Source organism: Vulpes lagopus, chromosome 6 (assembly GCF_018345385.1).
Source record: "Vulpes lagopus strain Blue_001 chromosome 6, ASM1834538v1, whole genome shotgun sequence".
NCBI classification, from domain to species: Eukaryota; Metazoa; Chordata; class Mammalia; order Carnivora; family Canidae; genus Vulpes; species Vulpes lagopus.
In genome coordinates, this window is record NC_054829.1 from 37,049,248 (window position 1) to 37,070,087 (window position 20,840).

At 40.3% G+C, this 20,840-nt stretch overlaps 1 protein-coding gene across 2 annotated transcripts in view; it reads right to left on the reverse strand.

The window, feature by feature from the left end:
- Window positions 1-245: 245 nt before the first annotated feature.
- Window positions 246-20,840, reverse strand: part of PRKCH (protein kinase C eta) — a 260,369-nt gene continuing 239,774 nt past the window's right edge. For both annotated transcript variants that reach the window (XM_041758255.1, XM_041758254.1), the window contains exons 13-14: window positions 2,816-2,959; window positions 246-1,500 (exon numbers count right to left, since the gene is read on the reverse strand). In XM_041758255.1, coding sequence (XP_041614189.1) covers window positions 1,354-1,500; window positions 2,816-2,959 — 291 coding nt within the window. In that variant the 3' untranslated portion in view covers window positions 246-1,353. The remainder of the gene's footprint in view (window positions 1,501-2,815; window positions 2,960-20,840) is intronic.

Below are 20,840 nucleotides of genomic sequence, written 5' to 3' on the forward strand. Positions count from 1 at the left end.
TTGACCTTGCACTATATTTTATGCTAATTAGGAATAAATATCGTGCCAAGGCACTGAGATTTTTAAGGATTACCGATTCAGAATAGAAATTCTGGTAAGAAGCCAGTCTACTTAGGGACACACAGGTTATACCAACTTTTTAGGAAGTTCCTTTTGGAATTCTAGTCATTCTGCTCCAAACCTTCAATTGGATATCTCGTCGCCTAGTGGGGATAGGACAAATCCTTCTAGACAAAAAGTTTCCTTTTGCTACAAAATGCATTTATTTCCAGACAGACAAAATTCTCCAACTGCAGATGAGTACATGTTATATGGTCCTTCTTCAGTAAATGTCCTGTTTATAAGAGCCATTTCTAATTATGAAAATGCATACCAAACATTTTTGTCTCTTAAAATATAACTTAAATAACTTGCTAATGTATAAGCCATAAGTCTGGTCACTGACATGAGTGGCGTGCGATTCTTCACTGAGTTCAGCGCGGTATCAACACATCATCCCACAATGAGACTTAACAAGTCATTAGGCAGCGAGCACCTAGCTCACCTGCTGTTGGTGTGGATAGTTGCTGTTGTGGCAGCGAGCCCTCTTCTGTGGGAAAAGTTATGTGCAGACAACGAAGCATGATATATGCAATGTGGAGAGGCATTTCACAGAATGCAAACACCATTCAGGTAAATAAGTGGACTGGAGGATGGAAGTTCAGTGAACGCGAATCTGTTTACACTAGTAGGTAGCGTGGCACCGTCTCACTGGACACTCAATAAATATCCATTAAAGTGAGAATAAGAGAATAAGCTGGAATAGTTGTCTTGGTGCCCAACATCTGTTTTCAAGATTGGGCTTTAAGTTGTGAGTTTTGTTTCTTCAATCATTCTATTTGGAAAGCCGTTCATTTCCTTACCTTCAAATTCTTCATTAGCACTGACAGACTTTTCGTAGACCGCTGTATTTGGGGCTCACTAGCTTAGCAAGAACACAAAGTGGCCCATACAAAGTCTTGATTTGTCTTCTGAAGTCAAAAGCCAGTGTGGCTCAGAAGTTCTAGTTGATTCTTCACGCCTTCTCTTCTGTTGGTTCCTTTTAATATCCCAAGCCCAAAAGAGCCCTGGAAACTCCTAGATTGAGCAGTATATTTCGTCATGAAATCTCATTCCGGTAGCAACTCTTTTCAGTACGATGGCTTCCTCAGGACTAGAAAGAGTTGACCTCCTGAAGTTCTTTCCTTCAGAGTTTTCCACCTGCACTCTGAAGGTAAGGTTCTTGTTCTAAGGCTGGTACTAGGGAATGCCAAAGGAAACTCCTGGATAATCTGGATCTGCTTGTGATTCTCATGTCTTTCATTCTCCATACGGCTAAGGTTGCAATTCTGGAGACACAAAGGAAAAGTTTCTAAATTCATCCTGGTTAATCATAGGAAGATGTCCTTCATCAATTGGGGTTAAAACTGGCTCTTCCTTAATGAAGTCAGGGTCAAAATTACTGACATCTTCTCGAGATTTCTGTCAAAAGGAAACAAGGGTCAGATTTTTAGGCACATGAAACATCCTCATCTTCCCTGGGCTGGAGCCTGCTCCCGTGAGGGCAGAGAACAGTGGTGCAGCCCTGGGAGCAGCAGCATTTACAGTTATGACCATTATGACTAAACAGCACGTTATCATAATTCTGCTGCGCTGTGTATCATTTCAGCATTCGGGAACCCCCAGCTCACTAACCCCATGGAAATCTTGCTGAGCAGGCCCGCCTTAGGCTGAGAGGCAAAGCAGGTCATTTGGTCACCTGATCAGCCCTCTCCCTCCAAAGTGCCACTTCTCGACAGGCTTTACAGAAGGACACACATGGTCGGCTGTCAACAGAGTGTAAGCTCACACTTCCCTCACCTATTGTTTATACACAGGATTCTGTGTGAAGAGATTTTCTTGAAAGATGTAGAAGTGCTGAGTTTTAGGAAACACTGCCTCTTGCTTTACTCACCAGTTGGCTTCATGTTGCCCCACTGGCAAAGCCTTCCCTCCTCCTCGAGGGGTTGGCAGGGGGAGACCTGGTAAAGGAAGCGGCTTTCCAGCTGGGTGCCTGGTGCCCAACCTTAGGGGCTATTACATTAAGCTAGCTGTGTGTCTGGAAATGTTGATATTTTCCATCTTTGTAAACTAATGCCAGAAAGCTATTTTCTGCCATTGTTAGACATCTCATTTCTCTTACCTAAATTGAAGATGCTTTTCTGCTTTCCCCATCACAGATCTCTTAACCCACAGATGAAAAAGAACTTAGCTCTCAAATCAAGAGTTAGACCACCCTCAGGAATGCTGTTTCAGCTGCCTTGCTTGGGAAGGTACCCCTGGGGCTCCCAGTATTTCTCTGGTCAAAAGGGATTTGGCCTAAGCTCTGGGCTGCAGACCCAGGCTCTCCAAGCCAAGGAACAGCTTCAGTGAGGTGGGTAGCATTTCATGTCCTTTCTACTTCTTTGGGGGCTTGGGAAATGCACCCTGGGAGCTATGAGGGAAGTATAGGAGTGATAAATTTCTCAGCCCAGCTCTTTTGGGGAAACCTAGGAAGTTTCCAGTCTCTTAGGTTCCAGAAAGTTTAGGTTAAGGGAGGGTGGATTCCAGAGTAAGCAGGAGGTGAAAGATTTGAAAGAAATAACCTGGAAAGGGAGAGATGTTGTCTCAAGGGCCCGCCTCCTCCCAGGTGAGGCCACCCTGCAAAACGTAAGGCTGAACTTCTGGTTTGGTTATTCCACAGGGGACAAAAGATTCTGGTGGAACACTGAGGCATTTCAAGAGAGGAAAGTCTACTCTAATGGTCTTGAACACTTACGATTCTGGGTCTGAAAGGTGGTTCTACTTGGCGATGGTTCAGCTGGGCCCAGTCGATTTCCTTAAAGAAAGGATGTCTCAAGATGGCATGCTCACCACCCTGAGTCAGGCTGCCCAGGCGCATGGTGGGGTTCTTGGTCATGAACTGAGAGGGGAACAAAGGGAGTCAATCATTCAATAATATACAACAAGAATGTCACAAGATGGTAGGCATCAGCCCTGGCAGAGGAGGCTGTGCGTGGCTTTCTGGCTGATCTTAACTAGCTGAATTTTCCATTAGGGGCAGCACAGCCAACATGAATCATCCCTTAAAGGCGCAATTGCTTGTGTGTATTTATGGCCCTCGCCACTTCATTTCAGACGTGGCCACTAAAATAAAGTGAAGGGTCCAGTTTTCTTCACTGTAAATACCATGTATTTTTCTTTCCCTTTTAAAGAAAAACTCTTTATAAAATAGTGTGCCTTTCTCGACACTGCAGTTGTCAACAGCCCACAGCTTATGAATAGGACTACTTTTAAGAACAGCTGTGCCATTTTCTGAGGGCCTGACCAGCCGGCCAGGATTCCCGCTCTCTGACAAGACCACAGAGAGAAGAGGGAGAGTCATTATTTTGAAGATCTGCGGGAAGAAGCTGCAAGAGTAAAAACCCTTAAGTTGGCCATTTTTCTTTATGCAACAAAGATGCGCCTTTTCTCCTACTCTTTCATTTTGAAATGTTTAACGATTGAGAATCTTGCTACACATAGACCATTTAAGCAATGTGTGTGTGTGTGTGTGTGTGTGTGTGTATACAGCCACGATGATGTAGCCCATCAGAATGTTATTCTATCTATTAGAATCGCTAAATTTATATATATATATATATATATATATATATATATAAATCTGTATTAATACCAATTGGGAAACTTCCCTGGGGCTGAGCTCCTATCAAGATATTTGAAACTAAATCTACTTTGACAAAAAGGCCTATAAGGTGTTCTGATCACATCCAAACTAAGGAGTTGTACAGGATAATTTACTTTTCAGGGCCAGAATGTGATTTTCAATTTTAAAGACACTTAAGCTAATTTAATTTCCTATTTTCAAAGTAAAAATTGCCTTGGATTAAAAAGGTTTGTTGGAAAGTTTAAATCTTTAAGGGGGCTATCTTTATGACTGCCCCCAAACATCCCTTTCTAAGTTTGATTTGGGCACAAAAGTCATGCTGTGTTCATAGAACTTGCTTTGCAGTGGAATTTCCAGAGTAAATAAAAAGCCACTCTTATGGAAGGGGTACAGACATGAAAGGGTAGTGTTTGGAGGTGGCCATCCCTGCCAGGCCAGGTGTCCAAAGGTGCAAAGCCTCTGGTGTTGCTTCAAATGAAAATGACCCTGTGGAGGTATGAGGCTGCAGAAATTCCTAACCAAACCTGACAGGAAAGACCTCTGATGCTAAAAAGCCCTCCAAGAGAGGTAATAAAAAATGCAGACACCAATGGGGTTTAATAGCTTTTCCTCCCTCCTAAGGACAAGGAACACAAGGCCAAAGGTAGGGCTACATTGGAGGTGGAACCAGAAAGTTTAAGGAGCTTTCAGAACTACACAAGTCCAATCAGCTAGCACTCCAGCATGTATAGTGGTCGATGTGGATTTTCGAAGTATATATCTCACAAATAGCTCAGCTCTGTGAGAGCTAGATGTTTTTGCTGCTTGAGTTCTTCTGGATCAACCTGTGTACTAAGAAAGGAATGGGAAAATATATATACAAGAAAAACGAGTAGGTTCGCTCCTTAGGAACATCAATAGGATGCGATAACTAGTAGAACAGGCATCTATTCTAATTAACAAACAATGCTGCAAAAATGCAGAATATGAGGATGGTAGAATGGACCCAGATGGCTTGTGGGAAATTCCCAGGCCTGCCAGTGACGAGAGCAGAGGGCATCTTGTGAGTGTCTGGGTACAACTTGTCCTTCTGGGCAAGAGGAACAGTGCATGGCTCTCAATGCCAGAGTGGCAGCAGCCCAGGGTCCAACAGACATTGTCCGTTCTTCCTTGCTCCTGGCACTGAAGCCAAACTTCCAAGGGGCACTGCGGGAAGGAGTGAGGGAAACTAGACCAAATCACAGCTGTTCTTCCTCTAAACACAGCGTCCCTGGAAATGGAGACAGTAAGAATAACCCTTTCACTAGCTTGGATACCTTCTTTTAAATTCTGAGAAGTCCTTCTGAATAGCCAACCAGTTTTGTTTTGACTTTTAATATCTTGTTCTGAGCCCTTGAGATACAGCCATTCTCCACTTAAAAAGGGGATCAATTTACAAAGGCTACAGGGTGTCCACTGTATGCAAGGCCATGTACTAAGCCGTTGTGGGGATATAGATGACTGACACTGTCTCTCCATGAAGGAGCTGATCAAGTGAAGGGGAAATAGGCCAGCAAACTGTTGGGCAATCACAGCTGGGTGAAATGAAAAGAGCAGAATGGTAGGAACCCCTGTTGGGCAAGCAGCGCATGCAGTTGGTCACAAGAAGGCAAGTAATGGCTCCATGGAAGAGGTGGCATTTGATGAGACAGGAGGTGGATGAATCGAATGAACACAGGCATGAAGGAAGAAAATAGTCATGCCCAAAAGCCAGCACAGGTGCATGCAAACACCGGGTACCCTGGCAGAAGAACACACAGTGTGATCGTATGTGGGGATGGTTGAGGAGCCAGAGGGTGGGGGGTGGGGAGGAGGTACAGCCTGTAGGAGCCACCAAAGTCCTATAGAGAGGTCAGTGATGACAGCTGGCCTATGAGGTAGGAGATGACTCTAGCCGCAATGTACTGAATACATCTGAACGAAGAGGTAAGAGAATGGTAGTGGGTGAATGGTTAAGAGATGGAGAAAACAGCTGAGAAGACCAGACAAGTTCAGAAACTAGAAGAGTTTCTTATTAGTGGGAAGGCAAGGTTAGGAGCAAGTCCTACAGGGCTTGTGGAAGACGAATGAACACAATCTACACTGGCTGGCCTTGCAGTGAAGGGGTAGGCAGGAGTGCAGGGTCTGCTCGGCTGCTTGATGGAAGGGCAGTATTGGATAACAGAGATAGGTAACAAAAGAAAGGCAATACATTGTTGGTAGTATTAGTCACAGAAGCACTAACATTAGTAACAGCAGTTTTGGGGAATGAAACAAAAACATCCAGCATTTCTTAAGACCTGACACTGTGTGGATCTGAGAGGGAAGCTGAGCTCAGCTTTGCATTTGAAGTGTGCAGACATCCCCATGGAGATGACTAATCATGTAAATCCATGGTGCAGGCCAGGCTTAGAGATCTGACTCTCTGCAACCTCAACATGTGGTGAGAGAACCAAGAGATGAAGCTGGTAGGGCAGGCAAAACTACGGAAAAGGAGAGAAAGTATAGAAGTAAAACTGGCCCCCAGCCCCAGGCATCTTATTTGGCTCACACAGCATGTTTTAATATAATTGTAATTACTTATCAGACATTTAAAAACTAGGAAATTTTATTTAAAAGTCAGGCTTTCCAATTTCCCTTGGAAAATAGGATATTCTGGAAAATAAGATAAACCTGCAGTTCTTTTTTTTTTTTGTTTAAAGATTTTATTTATTTATTCATGAGACACACACACACACAGAGATAGAGATAGAGATAGATAGAGATAGATAGAGGGAGAGAGAGAGAGAGAGGCAGAGACACAGGCAGAGGGAGAAGCAGGCTCCATGCAGGGAGCCTGATGTGGGACTTGATCCTGGGACTCCAGGATCACGCCCCGGGCTGAAGCAGGAGCTGCCTTTTTAGATGGAGCATCTGATCCCTGGTCAGCCTCATGCCCCATCACGCCAATATTGCTTCACACCTACCTGGCCTCACTCATTGACTTTGTGTGGCTCTTACCCCTGGAAGAGGGACAGAAAAAAGCCAGGGTGGGGCTTCTGGTCCAAGATGGAACACAGGAAGATCCCAAACTCACCCTATCCATGGACATATTAAATCTACACTTATTTCTAAAGTAATTCCTCCTGAAGAGGAACTGAGGGCTGACTGAACAGCTGCTGCACAACAAAAGCTAGATGGAGACATGATAACAAAGGGAACACCCAATGCTGCAAACTGCAGCGGGGAGGAACAGTGTAGAGGGACTTTGAGTAGATTCAATTGCTCTGGAGCACAGGAAAAACAAAAACAAAAACAACAACAACAAAAAACATTTAAAAGTGCTATACTAGAATATAAAGCATATAATACTAGAACTTTGACAAATGGCAGGAGACATGCTGGACATCTCTCCAGGTTGGACAGGCTGGCTAGTATTAGGATTTTTAATTCCCCTCTATCTTGGTAGCATGGAAAGGAGCAAGGCCAAGTACCCTAGTAAGCCTGACACCTCAGTGAACCCCAGGTTCCTTGTCCACAATGGCCCCTGCAGTCACAACAAAGTGGTCCCAGCACAGTGTCTACCAGGACACTTGTGATCAGCACTCACGACAGTTCCAGCCTTCCTGCCAAGATGACACAGACACACGAAATACTCCAGGCCACACTGCTTTGGCTCCAGATAATTTGCTAGGGCACCCCTGGTGCAGAGTGCTCAGGGACCTTCTGTCCCCTATCTAATTCAGCTCCAGCAGCCCAACTGGGGCCCCCCCCTGTGTAGAACACCATGGGCAGCAACAGCCTTGGCTACTGGTGCTCCTTGTGCTGAACTCTGGGACATCCTGCTTGCACCACCTTCAGCTTATCCTGCCCGAGTGCCCTCTGCTTAAGGAGACCTTGAAGGGCCCCAGCCCATGCTTGCGTTAGCTTTGGCTGTCCTGCCAGGGCACCCTCTGCATAGAGAGCCGCAGGATGGTCCCAGCCTACACCCACTTGGCTCCTGCCATCCCATCAAGGGCAGCCACAACATGGAGTGCCCCAGGACTTCAAGCCCACACTAGCCACAGCTCCAGCAAGCCAACCAAGGTCATCAGGCACACACAGTCTACACAGGGGACAACCATACACAAGACCGTTCCTTCAAGTTTAGGAGAAGTAGCTGTCCTGCCTAATTCATATAAATTAACACAATATTAAGCAAAATGAAACAGAGGAATTTGTTCTAAATGAAAGAACAAGACAAAAACCTCAAAAAGAGAACTAAATGAAATGGAGAAGTGATATGCTGATAAAGCATTTAATATAAAGATTTTCACTGAACTGAAGAAAATAATGGATGAACTAAGTATTTCAACAAAGATATAGAAAATATAAAAAAGAATCAGCTGAAAAATATAAAGAGTGAAATGAAAAGTACACTAGAGGAAATCAATAGATGCAGATGCAGAGGAATGGATCAGTGATCTAAAACAGGATAAAGGAAAGCCCCCAAGCTGAACAGCAAAAAGAAGAAAGAAGTTTAAAAAAATGACAAATTAAGGGATCTCTTGGACAGGATCAAGCAAACAAACATTCACATTAAAAAGGGTCCCAGAAGAAAAGAAGAGAGAGAAAGGGGCAGAAACTTATTTGAAGAAATAATAGCTGAAAACTTCCTTAACTTGGGGAAAAACACAGACATTTGGGTTCAGGAAGCACAGAGAGTTGCAAATAAGGAGGTTCACATCATGACACATAATAATTAAAATGTTAAAGATTAAAGATAAAGAGAGAATTTTAAAAGCAGTAAGAGAGAAGCAACTAGTTACTGAAGCCTTGAGGCTCTCAGCTGTTGTTTTTTTTTTTAGTAGAAACTTTGCATATATCATGCTATTCCCTTCTGACCTGCAAAGTGCTGAGAGGTAAAAACCTAAACCCAAGAATACTCTAAACAGCAAGATCACTTACCATTCAGAATTGAAGGAGAGAGAAGGAACTTCCAAGACAAAAGTTAAAGGAGTTCAACATTAAACTGGCCTTATAAGAAATGTTAAAGGGACTTCTTAAAAAATTTTATTTATTTATCCATAGAGACGCAGAGAGAGAGAGAGAGAGAGAGAGGCAGAGACACAGGCAGAGGGAGAAGCAGGCACCATACAGAGAGCCCGACGTCAGACTTGATCCAGGGTCTCCAGGATCATGTCCTGGGCTGCAGGCGGCGCTAAACCACTGTGCCACTGGGGCTGCCCTAAAGGGACTTTTTTAAGTGCAAAAGAAAAAGCCATAATTAGAAGAAAATTATAAATAAAAAAAATATAAAACATGACAACATATACATGAAAAAGGTTATTTTTAGAATATTTTCAAACTTAAGTGACCATCAACTGAATATGGACTACTACATATTTAGGATATTATAGGAGCCTCATGTTAACAACAAACCCAAAACCTGTAATAGATATACAAAAAACCAAAAAGCCAAGCATAACACTGAATAAATCCATCAATCACAAGAGAGTAAGAGAACAGAGTAGAATTATAGAATTACAAAGACATCCAGAAAATGATTCACAAAATGGCAAAAAGTGCATCCTTATCAATAATCACTTTAAATGTAAATGGCCTAAATGCTCTAATCAAAAGAAATGGGTCTTGTTTCCTTATGTATTCTGCCACCCTATCTATGTGCTGCCTTCAAGAGGCTTACTCCAGAACTAAGGACACATATAGACTGAAAATGAAAGGATGTGAAAGAGTTCCATGTTAAAGTGAAAAACAAAGAGCAATATTTTTATCAGCCAAAGTGGACTTTAACACTGCAACACAAAACAAAGAAGGGCATTACATAATCATAGAGGGATCACTTCAAAAAGAGGATATAACAGTTGTAAATATCTATGCACCCAACATTGGAGCACCCAGGATACATCAAGCAAATATTAACAAATATAAAGGGATAAACTAACAATAATACAATAATAGTAGGGGACTTTAATACCCTGCTTACATCAATGGACATATAATCCAGGCAGAAAATCAATAATAAAATAATGTCTTTGAATGATACATTAGAAGAGATGGGATTATATATATATATATATATATATATATAAAACACACCCCATCTCAAAACAACAGAATATCCTCTTTTCAGACAACAGAATATATTCTTTTCAAGTGAACACAGAACATTCTCTAAGATCACATTAGGCCATAAAACAAGTCTCAATACATTTAAGAAGATTAAAATTAGAGGTGCCCGGGTGGCTCAGTGGTTAAGCATCTGCCTTAGGCTTAGGTCATGATCCTGTGGGTAGGAGGAGGGAGGGGTTCTACCTCTGCCCTTCCCCCTGCTTGTGCTTGCTCTCTCTCTCATGTTCTCTGTCTCCCTCAAATAAATAAATAATAAAATATTCAAAAAATAAAATCATATCATGCATCTTTTCTGGCCACAACAGTATGAAACTAGAAATCAATTATAAGAAAAAAAAAAAAGGAAAAAACCACAAACATGTTAAGACTAAACAACATGCTACTAAGCAACCTATGGGTTAAAAAAGAAATAAAAAATACATGAAGACAAATAAAAACACAGTGGTCCAAAATCTTGGGGCCACAGCAAAAGCAGTTCCAAGAGGAAAATTTATAGCAATATAGGCCTACTTTAAGAAACAAGAAAATCTCAAACTATCTAACCTTACACCTATTGGAACTAGAAAAAGAACAAAGGCCAAAGTTAGTAAGAAGGAAAGAAATAATAAGATCAGAGCAGAAATAAATAAAACATACTACAGACTACAAACATACAGACTACAAAACAATAGAAAAGATCAATGAAACGAAGAGCTAGCTCTTTGAAAAGGTAAAAAACCTGATCAAGGTTTTTTAGCTAGGTTTCTCAAGAAAAAAAGACTACAAAAAATTATATGCCAACAAATTGGATAACTCAGAAGAAATGCATAAATTCCTAGAAATATATATAATCTTCTGAAACAGGAATAGAAAATCTAAACAGACCAATTACTAGTAATGAAATTGAATTAGTAATCAAAAACTCCCAACAAACAAAAGTTCAGAACCAGATGGCTTCACAAATGAATTCTACCAAACAATTAAAGAAAATTTAATATCTATTTTTCTCAAATTATTCCATAAAATGGGAAGAAGAAAAGCTTCCACATACATTCTATGAAGACAGCATTATTCAGATACCATAACCAGATAAGATACCACAGAAAAAAAAGAACACAGGCCAATATCCCTGATGAACATAGATGTAAAAAGTCCTCAACAAAATATTAGCAAACCACATTCAATAATCCATTAAAAAGATCATTCGCTATGACTGAGTGGAATATATTCTGGAGATGTATAGATGGGTCAAGATTTGCAAATAAATCAATGTAATACATCATGTTAACAAAATGAAAAATAATATCATCTCACTCAATGGATGCAGAAAAAGCATCTGACAAAATTCAACATCTGTTCATGATAAAAACTCTCATCAAAGTTGGGTTAGAGGGAACATATTTCAATAAAATAAAGACCACATATGACAAACCCACAGATAACATCAAGTGAGTGGGGAAAACTGAGAGCTTTTCCTCTAAGATCAGGAACAAGACAAGGATGTCCACTGTCAGCACTTTCATTCAACATAGTACTGAAAATCCTAGCTGCAGCAATTGTCAAGAAAAAGAAATAAAAGGCAACCAAATTGGCAAGGATGAAGTTAAACTGTCACTATTTTCAGATGACGTGTTACTATACATAGAAAATCCCAAAGACTCCATAAAAAAAAACTATGAAAAATAATACACAAATTCAGTAAAGTCCTAAGATACAAAGTTAATACACAGAAATCTGTTCGTGTTTCTATACACCAATAACAAAGTAGCAGAAAGAAAAATTAAGAAAACAATCCCATTTACTATTGAATCAAGAAGAATAAAATCACTAGGAATAAACTTAACCAAGGAGGTTAAAGGCTTTTACTCTGAAAAATATTAAATATTGATGAATTGGGCAGCCCCAGTGGCTCAGCAGTTTAGTGCCACCTTTGGCTCAGGACGTGATCCTGGGGACCTGGGATCCAGTCCCATGTCAGGCTCCCTGCCTGGAGCCTGCTTCTCCCTCTGCCTGTGTCTCTGCCTCTCTCTCTCTCTCTCTGTCTCTCATAAATAAATAAATAAATAAATAAATAAATAAATAAATAAATAAAATCTTTAAAAAATATATTGATGAATTATACTCTGAAAAGTATAAAAAACTGAAGACCTCACAAACGGAAAGATATTCCATGTTCATGGACTGGAAGAACTAATATTGTTAAAATGTCCATACTACCCAAGGCAATCTACAGATTTAATGAATTCACTATCAAAATATTAACAGTTTTTTCACAGAACTAAAATAATCCTAAAATTTGTATGGAACCACAAAAGACCCTGGATAGCCAAAGTAATCTTGAGAAAGAAGAACAACAAAAAACAACAACAAAAACAAACAAACAAAAAAACAAAAAAAGAAAGAGGAACAAAGCTGGAAATATCACAATCCCAAATTTCAAGATATACTGCAAAGCTGTAGCATAAGAAATAGACTCATGCCTATATGGTCAATTGATCTATGACAGAGGTGGTAGTACAATGGGGAAATGATAGTTTCTTTAATTATGCTGGAAATACTAAATAGCTACATCCAAATGAATGAAATTGGATCACTTTCTTATACCATACACAAAAATAAACTAAAAAATGGGTTAAAGACCTAAATATGAGGCCCAAAACCATAAAACTCCTAGAAGAAACCATAGGCAGTAATCTCTTTGATACTGGTCCTAGCAACATTTCTCTAGGTATGTCTCCTCAGAGAAGGGAAACAAAAGCAAAAATAAATTATTAAGACTATATTAAAATAAAAAAACTTTTGCACAATGAAGAAAACCATCAACAAAATGAAAAGGCAACCTACTGAATGGGAGAGGATATTTGCAAATGTTGTATCCAATAAGGGGTTAATATCTTAACTATAGAAAGAACTTACACAATCCAACACTAGACAAAACAAATAATCCGATTAAAAATAAGCTGAGAACCTGAATAGACATTTCCCCAAACACTTAAACATGGCCAACAGGGCAGCCCTGGTGATGGCTCAGCGGTTTAGCACGGCCTTCAGCCCAAGGCATGATCCTGGAGACCTGGGATCGAGTCCCACATCAGGCTTCCTGCTTCTCCCTCTGCCTGTGTCTCTGCCTCTCTCTCTCTCTCTCGTGAATAAATAAATAAAATCTTTAAAAAATAAATAAATAAACATGGCCAACAGAGACATGAAAAGATGCTCAACATAACTAATCATCAGGCAAATGCAAATCAAAACCACAATGAGATATTACCTTTCACCTAGACAGAATGGCCAAAAAACACAAATAACAAGTGTTTCTGAGGATGTGGAGAAAAAGGAACCCTCATACACTATTGGTGGGAATGTAAATCAGTGTAGCCACTGTGGAAGACAGTGTGGAGTTTCCTTGAAATATTAAAAACAGAACCATATGATCCAGTAATTCTGCTTCTGGGTATTTACCGAAAGAAAACAAAAAAACTCTAATTCATAAAGATACATACAACCTCTATGTTTATAGCAGCAATATTTACAATAGCAAAGATATGGAAGCAACCAAGTGGCCACTGAGATGTACAGATAAGAAAGGAGTGGTATATATGTACAATGAAATATTACTCAGCCATAAAAAAGAATGAGACCTTGCCATTTGTGACAACATAGATGGACCTGGAAGGTACAATGCTAAGTGAAATAAGTTAGAGAAAGACAAACACCATATGATTTCAGGTATATGTGGGATCTAAAAATTAAAACAAAGAGCAGAAACAGACCCATAAATACACAGAACAAACTGATGATTACCAGGGGCTGGGGAGTGGGGTTCTGTTGGGGATAGGCAAAATGGGTGAAAAGTAGTGGTAAGTGTGGAATGAATAAGTCACATTGATAAAAGGTATAGCACAGGGACTCTAGTTACAGCCCTACCCTGACTCCTCCAAAGATACAAAGAGGGAGAGTTAAGGCAACATATATCATTAGCCCAGGCCTGAAACTTTTAACGGTATGCATTGGTAGAGGTGTGAGGCCAGGCCCAAGACTCTCCCTAAACCCCATATTCCTGCTGCTGTGAACGATGATGGCATGATCCTTTTGCAGAAAACTTCCTCTGTTTGCTTATGTCCCTAAGGGGACCCCAATGCCAAACGAGTTACCATCAGTGTTATTTGGAGCATCATCTGTCCACGTCTAAGGTCATACTTAAACTTGCCTCACCTCAACTGACCTCTTTCCCGACTGTGCTCCAAATGAGAGAGTCAGCCAGGGAGGAAAATAAAGTGACTTCATGAAAGATTCTGGACACATTTACTAAAGGAAGCAGAATGTTTTCTAGGGTAAATAAAAGCACTTTATAAGCTACAAAGAGTAAGTGAAGAGGCCAGGGTGGAAAATCTACTTCTATCCCAAATGTAAGTGTCCAGGGAACCGAAAAACCAGTATAGGAGAGGGGTCAATTTGTAGTCCCCTTCCTTTCAGGGTCCCCATTTAAGTGGGATGGAACCAGATGATACTTCAAAGCACTCAGAAACATCTGCCTTGAGAATGAGAAACTTAACAGTTCTTTCAAGGCTGCAGAGAAGGTATGGCTACAGAGGAAAAAAGATATGTACCCTCCTGAGGATGGCTCTACAGTGAGATATAGGCCAGGTGTGTACAAGAATGTCCTGGGAAGCCCCTTGCACACCAGGGAAGGACCAAAAAAGGACAAGTAAACTCCTCTGATAGGGAGGGCACAAAGGTTAACTGGTTATGCTCTGCAGTCTGACTCTCTGTATTTGTACACAAATGAGCTGTGTAACCTTGCACACATTTCTTAGCTTCTCTGGGCCTCAGATTCCTCAACTAGAAAATGGAGATTTTCCTGTACTTCATAAGGTTGTTATGGCAAGTAAATGTCTGGCACAAAACAAGCCTTCAATAAATGTATTAGTAAGCATCTTGTTAAACCACTTATAGGTCCATCCTGTTCTAACTAAAGCCAGGGGCATGGACTGAACACCTCCAAGAATAAAGTCTGAAGTCAGCCTTGACCCTCAGGCTCATCTGGCTCTCCCTGCTACTCAACTTTGTGACCAAGAGAGATAAAACAAGGTCTGTTTCTGCTTTCACAGTTTCCATCTGTGGGCTGTTGTGATGGTCTCTGGAAAAAAGCTTTTCTGGCAATAAAGATTTCTAGAGATGACATTAAAACAAGAAATACAAATAACACTCAGGTTTTACTCTGCAGTTGTATCTGCTTGAACAGAAGGGAGATACTGAATGCAGGATGAAGGATTCAATGGGGCAACTTCTTTATGAACCTGGTGCCAGGGGCAGCACTCTCATGTCTGGTAGGCTCTGCTACACTCGAGGCAGCTTTGGTTTTGAGTGGCTGAATGTCCCAGAGGATCGAGTTTAAACTAACCCTGTATAATAATGTGTTTTGAGAGAACAGGATCCAAATGTACTTTGAAACTCATTAAAATGTACACCATGGCTATTTTTTTCCTCTTTAAAAATCTGTCTGATTTCAGAGGAAGACACAGTTATATAAATAGACCAATTGGTCTAATAAGATTTTCTTCTACAAGGTTTCGAGAAAACACAGTATTTTCTCCTAATAGTTGGATTTGGCTGTTGGGCAAACAAAATGACCTTCTCCTTTCATTCAATTTCAGACTAAAGAGCAGAAAGCATTAAATGCTGGCAAGCCAGGAGGAAAGGAAACCATTCCACAGAACATTCTCATCAATATTCTAGAGAGATGCCTTCTTCCCATGTAGGAATATTTTAAGGCTCTACAGAGAATGATAGGGAGTGAGGGTGGAGAAAGGACATAGGACACAGAACAGAGTAGGATTTCACAGCTGTGATGGTCAACTTCACATGGGTGTACAGCTAATGGCCACCCCGGGGGTGACAAAATGCATGCCTGAATGTGCATGCTGCAGTCACATGTCTGTTGCCAGTGTCACAGGCAGAGTCTAGCTTGGTTATAAAGACCAGTCATCAACCACCTCCCTTCGAAGCCCTTTGTGCCAGCTGTGCTGGTAAGGCACAGGCCTGGGAATGACCCATCCCAGCAGCACCAGCCAGCCCAGAGCAGGGGTCAAAGGGACAAAGGGAGGCATGTGAGTTAGTTGATGGGGCAGCAGGGTAGGAGAAAGAAACCAGGGCTTGGACTTAGGATTGCTAAATCACTTTTCCATAGAAGAGGGTAGAGACAGATATTTAAACCTAAGGTGAGGGTGACAACAACCCACACTAAGGCTGGGCTGGGGTTTGGGGGCCGGTGGGAAGGATACACAATGGATGTATCTGGGGAAACTAATCTTCTCAAGGACAGATTATTATACAGAATAGTGTTGCCATAGAATATTGGAAGAGCCAAGAGAAGAGATGTTCTAGCTTGCTCAGATTGGGTCTGAGTGAAATTTACTAGGCAGGGCTAGAACTAGTAATCTGCATGCCTATGGTAATAGACCACCTTGCCACTCCCAAAGTACACAGGGATCCAGAAGCAGACTGATTTGGGCAGAGAGCAGGTGTGGGTGTGGAAAAAAAGAATAGTACGAATTTTAGGACTATTTGTTCTAGTTTTGTGAAGAATAATATTGGTATTTTGATAGAGATTACATTCAATCTGTAGATTGCTTTGGGTAGTATGGACATTTTAACAACACTAATTCTTCTAATCCATGAGCATGTTGTATCTTTCCATTTATTTGTGTCATCAAATAATCCTTAAATTTGTATGGACACAAAAGACTCCCAATAGTCAAAGCAATTTTGAGACAGAAGAACAACGATGGAGGTATCACAATCCCAGATTTAAAATAATACTGCAGGGGCACCTGGGTGGCTCAGTTGGTTAAGTGTCTGACTTCGGCTCAGATCATAATCCCTGGGTCCTGGGATTGGGCCCCTAATCAGGTTCCCTGTTCAGCAGGGAATCTGCCTCTCCCTCTCCCTCTGATCTTCCCTGCTGCTGATGCGCTCTCTCTCTCTTTCAAACAAATACATCTTTTTAAAAAATTAAAAAATAAAATTACACTAAAAATCTGCAGTAATCAAAACAGGATAGTATTGGCATATAAATAGACACATAGATCAATGGAACAGAATAGAGAACCCAGAAATAAATCCACATTTATATGGTGAACTTATGACAAAAGAGGCATGATATACAAAGTCTCTTCAATAAATGGTGCTGGGAAAACTAGACAACTGACATGCAAAAGAATGAAACTAGACCACTTTCTTAAACCACACATAAAAATAAACTCAAAATGGACTAAAGACCTAAATGTGAGACCTGAAACCATAAAACTCCTAGAAGAAAACATAGGTGGTAATCTCTTGGACATTGGCCTTAGCAACATATTCATCGATATGTTTCCTCAGGCAAGGGAAACAAAAGGAAAAATAAACTATTGGAATGCACCAAAATAAAAAAGCTTTTGCACAGTGAAGGAAACCATCAACAAATGAAAAGGCAGCCTATTGAAGGGAGAAGATATTTACAAATGATATGTTCAATAAGGGGTTAATATCCAAAATATAGAAACCACTTTGACACACCAAAAACCCAACTATCTGATTTAAAAATGATCAGAGGATCTGAATAGAAATTTTCCCAAAGAAGACATACAGATGACCAATGGACTATGAAAAGATGTACATCACCACTCATCATCATGGAAATGCAAATCAAAACCATAATGAGCTATCACCTCACACCTGTCAGAATGGCTAACGTCAAAAAGGCAAGAAACAACAAGTGTTGGCAAGGATGTAGAGAAAAACGAACCCTTGTGCACTCTTGGTGGGAATGTAAATTGGTGTAGCCACCAATTACAGTAATGGCAGTTCCTCAAAAAATTAAAAATAGAAATATTGTATAATCCAGTAATCCCACCTCTGGGTATTTACCCAGAGAAAACAAAAACACTAATTTGAAAAGATATATGCATCTCTGTTTATTGCAGCATTTTTTGGCAATACCCAAGGTTTGGAAACAACCCAAGTGTCCATTGATAGATGAACGGATAAAGAAGATGCAGTTATATATGTATAATGGAGTATCACTCAACCATCAAAAGTAATGAGATGTTGCCATTAGTGACAACATGGATGGACCTGAAAAGTATTATGCTAAGTGTAAGTCAGACAGATACCATATGATTACACTTACATGTGGAATATAGAACAACAAAACAGAAAGAGACAGACTCCTAAATACAGAGAAAAAAATGGAGAGTTGCCAGTGGTGGTGGTGGTGGTGGTGGTGGTGGTGGGGAATAGGCAAAGCAGGTGAAAGGAATTAAGAGGTATAAACTTCCAATTATAAATAAGTCACTGGGTAAAAAGTTTAACATAAGGAATTGTCAATAATATTGTAATAGTTTTGTATGGTAGCAAATTGGTAACTATTTTTACTGTAGTGACCATTTCATAATGTATCTAATTGTGGAATCATTATGTTGTAGACCTGAAACTAACATGATATGGCATATTAACTATACTTCAATTAAAAATGGTATAGTTTTATAAGTGCTATAGCTTAATAAGTGGTAGCCATTACTACTGATATATATATATATATTTTTTCTTTTCTTGTGCTAGAGTAGGTATTGACTTAGGTGTTTCAAATTTGTTCTGTATAATATTTATAGTGACCCTGATTATTATTCCTATTTTACAGATTAGAAAACTGAGGAAGAGTCCACTCTGTAAACTGTCTTCAGTTTGGGAGTGGTGAAGCTGGGATTCAAACCCAGGCCTATCCAGTAGTAGAAGCCTTAGTTTTCAATGATTCAGTTGGATTCTGGATAAAAACAAACAAACAAACAAACAAAAAAACAGTGTGGACTGCCAGGTCAGGAGGAATCTTGGGCTGACATTCAGGACTTCACTTGAATGAGAATGCACAGCCAATAGGTACAAAGAGAGGGATGAGAAAACAAACGGTCTCGAAAAGAACCAAAAGAATCCTTTCATCTGACTACCTTGCTTTAAACAACTGAGGGTCTCTATATTGAAGAAAAAAGATAGAAGGGCACTGTTGACATTTTCAAATACGAGAAGTATTGGCAGTACGAGGCAGTTCTAAATAAAAGAAATATGTTTTGGGAGTGGGAGTTAAGGGAATATATATAAGCTTCTAAAGACAATTAAAATAAGTTTAATACTCAATTCTGTTAAGTGATAGAAAGGGCTTTCCCAGGAGGAGCACAACTGTCTTCTTAGAAACATTAGAAGAAGGATGCCAAGGACCTATCTGGTGTCAGGTAGGAAGGGAGACCAAAGCCCTGCACGGACTATGCTATTATGAAGAGTCCGCAATCTTATCCTCTTTTGTTTCTTTTCAAATTTATCATTAACATTCTGGGAGAGAAGAACTAACATTTTTTTGTAAGATTTATTCATTTATTCATGAGAGACACAGCACACGAGAGAGAAAGAGAGAGAGAGAGAGAAAGAGAGGCAAAGACAAAGGCAGAAGGAGAAACAGGCTCCCTGCAGGGAGCCCAATGTGGGACTTAATCCTGGATCCCAGGATTACAAGAGGAGAGTGAAGAAGAAGAGGTTGATGAAACGGGTGTAGAGGTTAAGGACATAGAATTGGTCATGTCACAAGCAAATGTGTCAAGAGCAAAGGCAGTCCGAGCCCTGAAGAACAACAGTAATGATATTGTAAATGCTATTATGAAATTAACAATGTAACCGTATGAAAACGAGGACTTTTTTTGGTGTTTCAAAAGAATAACTGCAGCTTGGTTTGAAATTTGTACTGTTTCTATCATTAATAAAGTTATGGCTCCTTGTTGGGAAAAAAAAAAAAAAAAAAAAAACCTGAGCTGACAAGCCACATTTTCCTTGGGTCTCAACTAGACTGGTCTTTATAAAAAGTAAAGTGAAACAAATTTGCAAGCTAATCTCCTTGGGCTAGTCACTGAAGAAGGAGGCACGTGAATATATGAGTATATTTGAAAATACTCAAATGGATCAACATCTTACTAAGTTACTTATAACTAACTTCCATATGATATTCCAAAGTAGCTCCAGAGACATAGTATATGGTGTATTTTATTTTCTCCTCACGAAAGTTAGTACAATAAATGCCGTTCCAGCAGCGGGGCAGAAACAGTGCTAAAATCTGTAGTGGGTGTGTTGGCTCTGTTTTTCATGCTATCAGTGATTGGAACCCATAGAAAGCAGCCTTTCTATGGGCACCTACTTCATTCCTTTTCAGTGCTCTTAACACTTTAATTTTCTTGTGTTTTATAATCATTATAGCTTCCCCTGAACCCTAAGTCATAGGACAATGTGGTTTAGAAAAAGGTAGAGATCAGGGCACCTGGGTAGCTCAGTGGTTGAGTGTCTGCCTTTGGCTCAGGTCATGATCCCAGGTCATGATCCTGGGGTCCTGGGATCGAGTCCTGCATCAGGCTCCCACTGGGGAGCCTGCTTCTCCCTCTGCCTATGTCTCTGCCTCTCTCGATGTCTTTCATGAATAAATGAATAAAATATTTAAAAGAAAGAAAAAGGCAGAGGTCACAGGTGATTCTCAGAGATAGAATCCCAAGGTCAGGTACTCCTGCCAACACCCACGCTGTTGGCCAATATGGTTTAATACCTAGCACATGGGTCTCAAGCAGCTCTGACTGATGAGGTATGTTTCACTGCTTTCCCAAGTGTTAAAGGAAAAGAAAGCTCTACTCACTGTGGCCACTCCACAGGCCTAAACTATGTCTTAGTTCAGTTGTAATCCTCCTAGATGTAGCTATTTAAAGGAAGCAAGTCAGACAAGGGTCCTCCAGAGGACACTACACAATGCCTTTTATTTCCTCCTGATGAAACCCAGGCTAATACTCTTCTTTATCTAGGATACACATTATCTTTGGTGTCCAAACCAAACCTAACCATCACCTGTTAAAAATTATTGATCTTTGATAGCTGAAAAGGACACGTGAGAGAAAACAAAGTATACTCGTTCCATTCACAAGAATTTTTCCAGCTTAAAACAAAAAGCTCTTCTGACCCACAGGTTTCAGTTAGCAAATTGCCACAC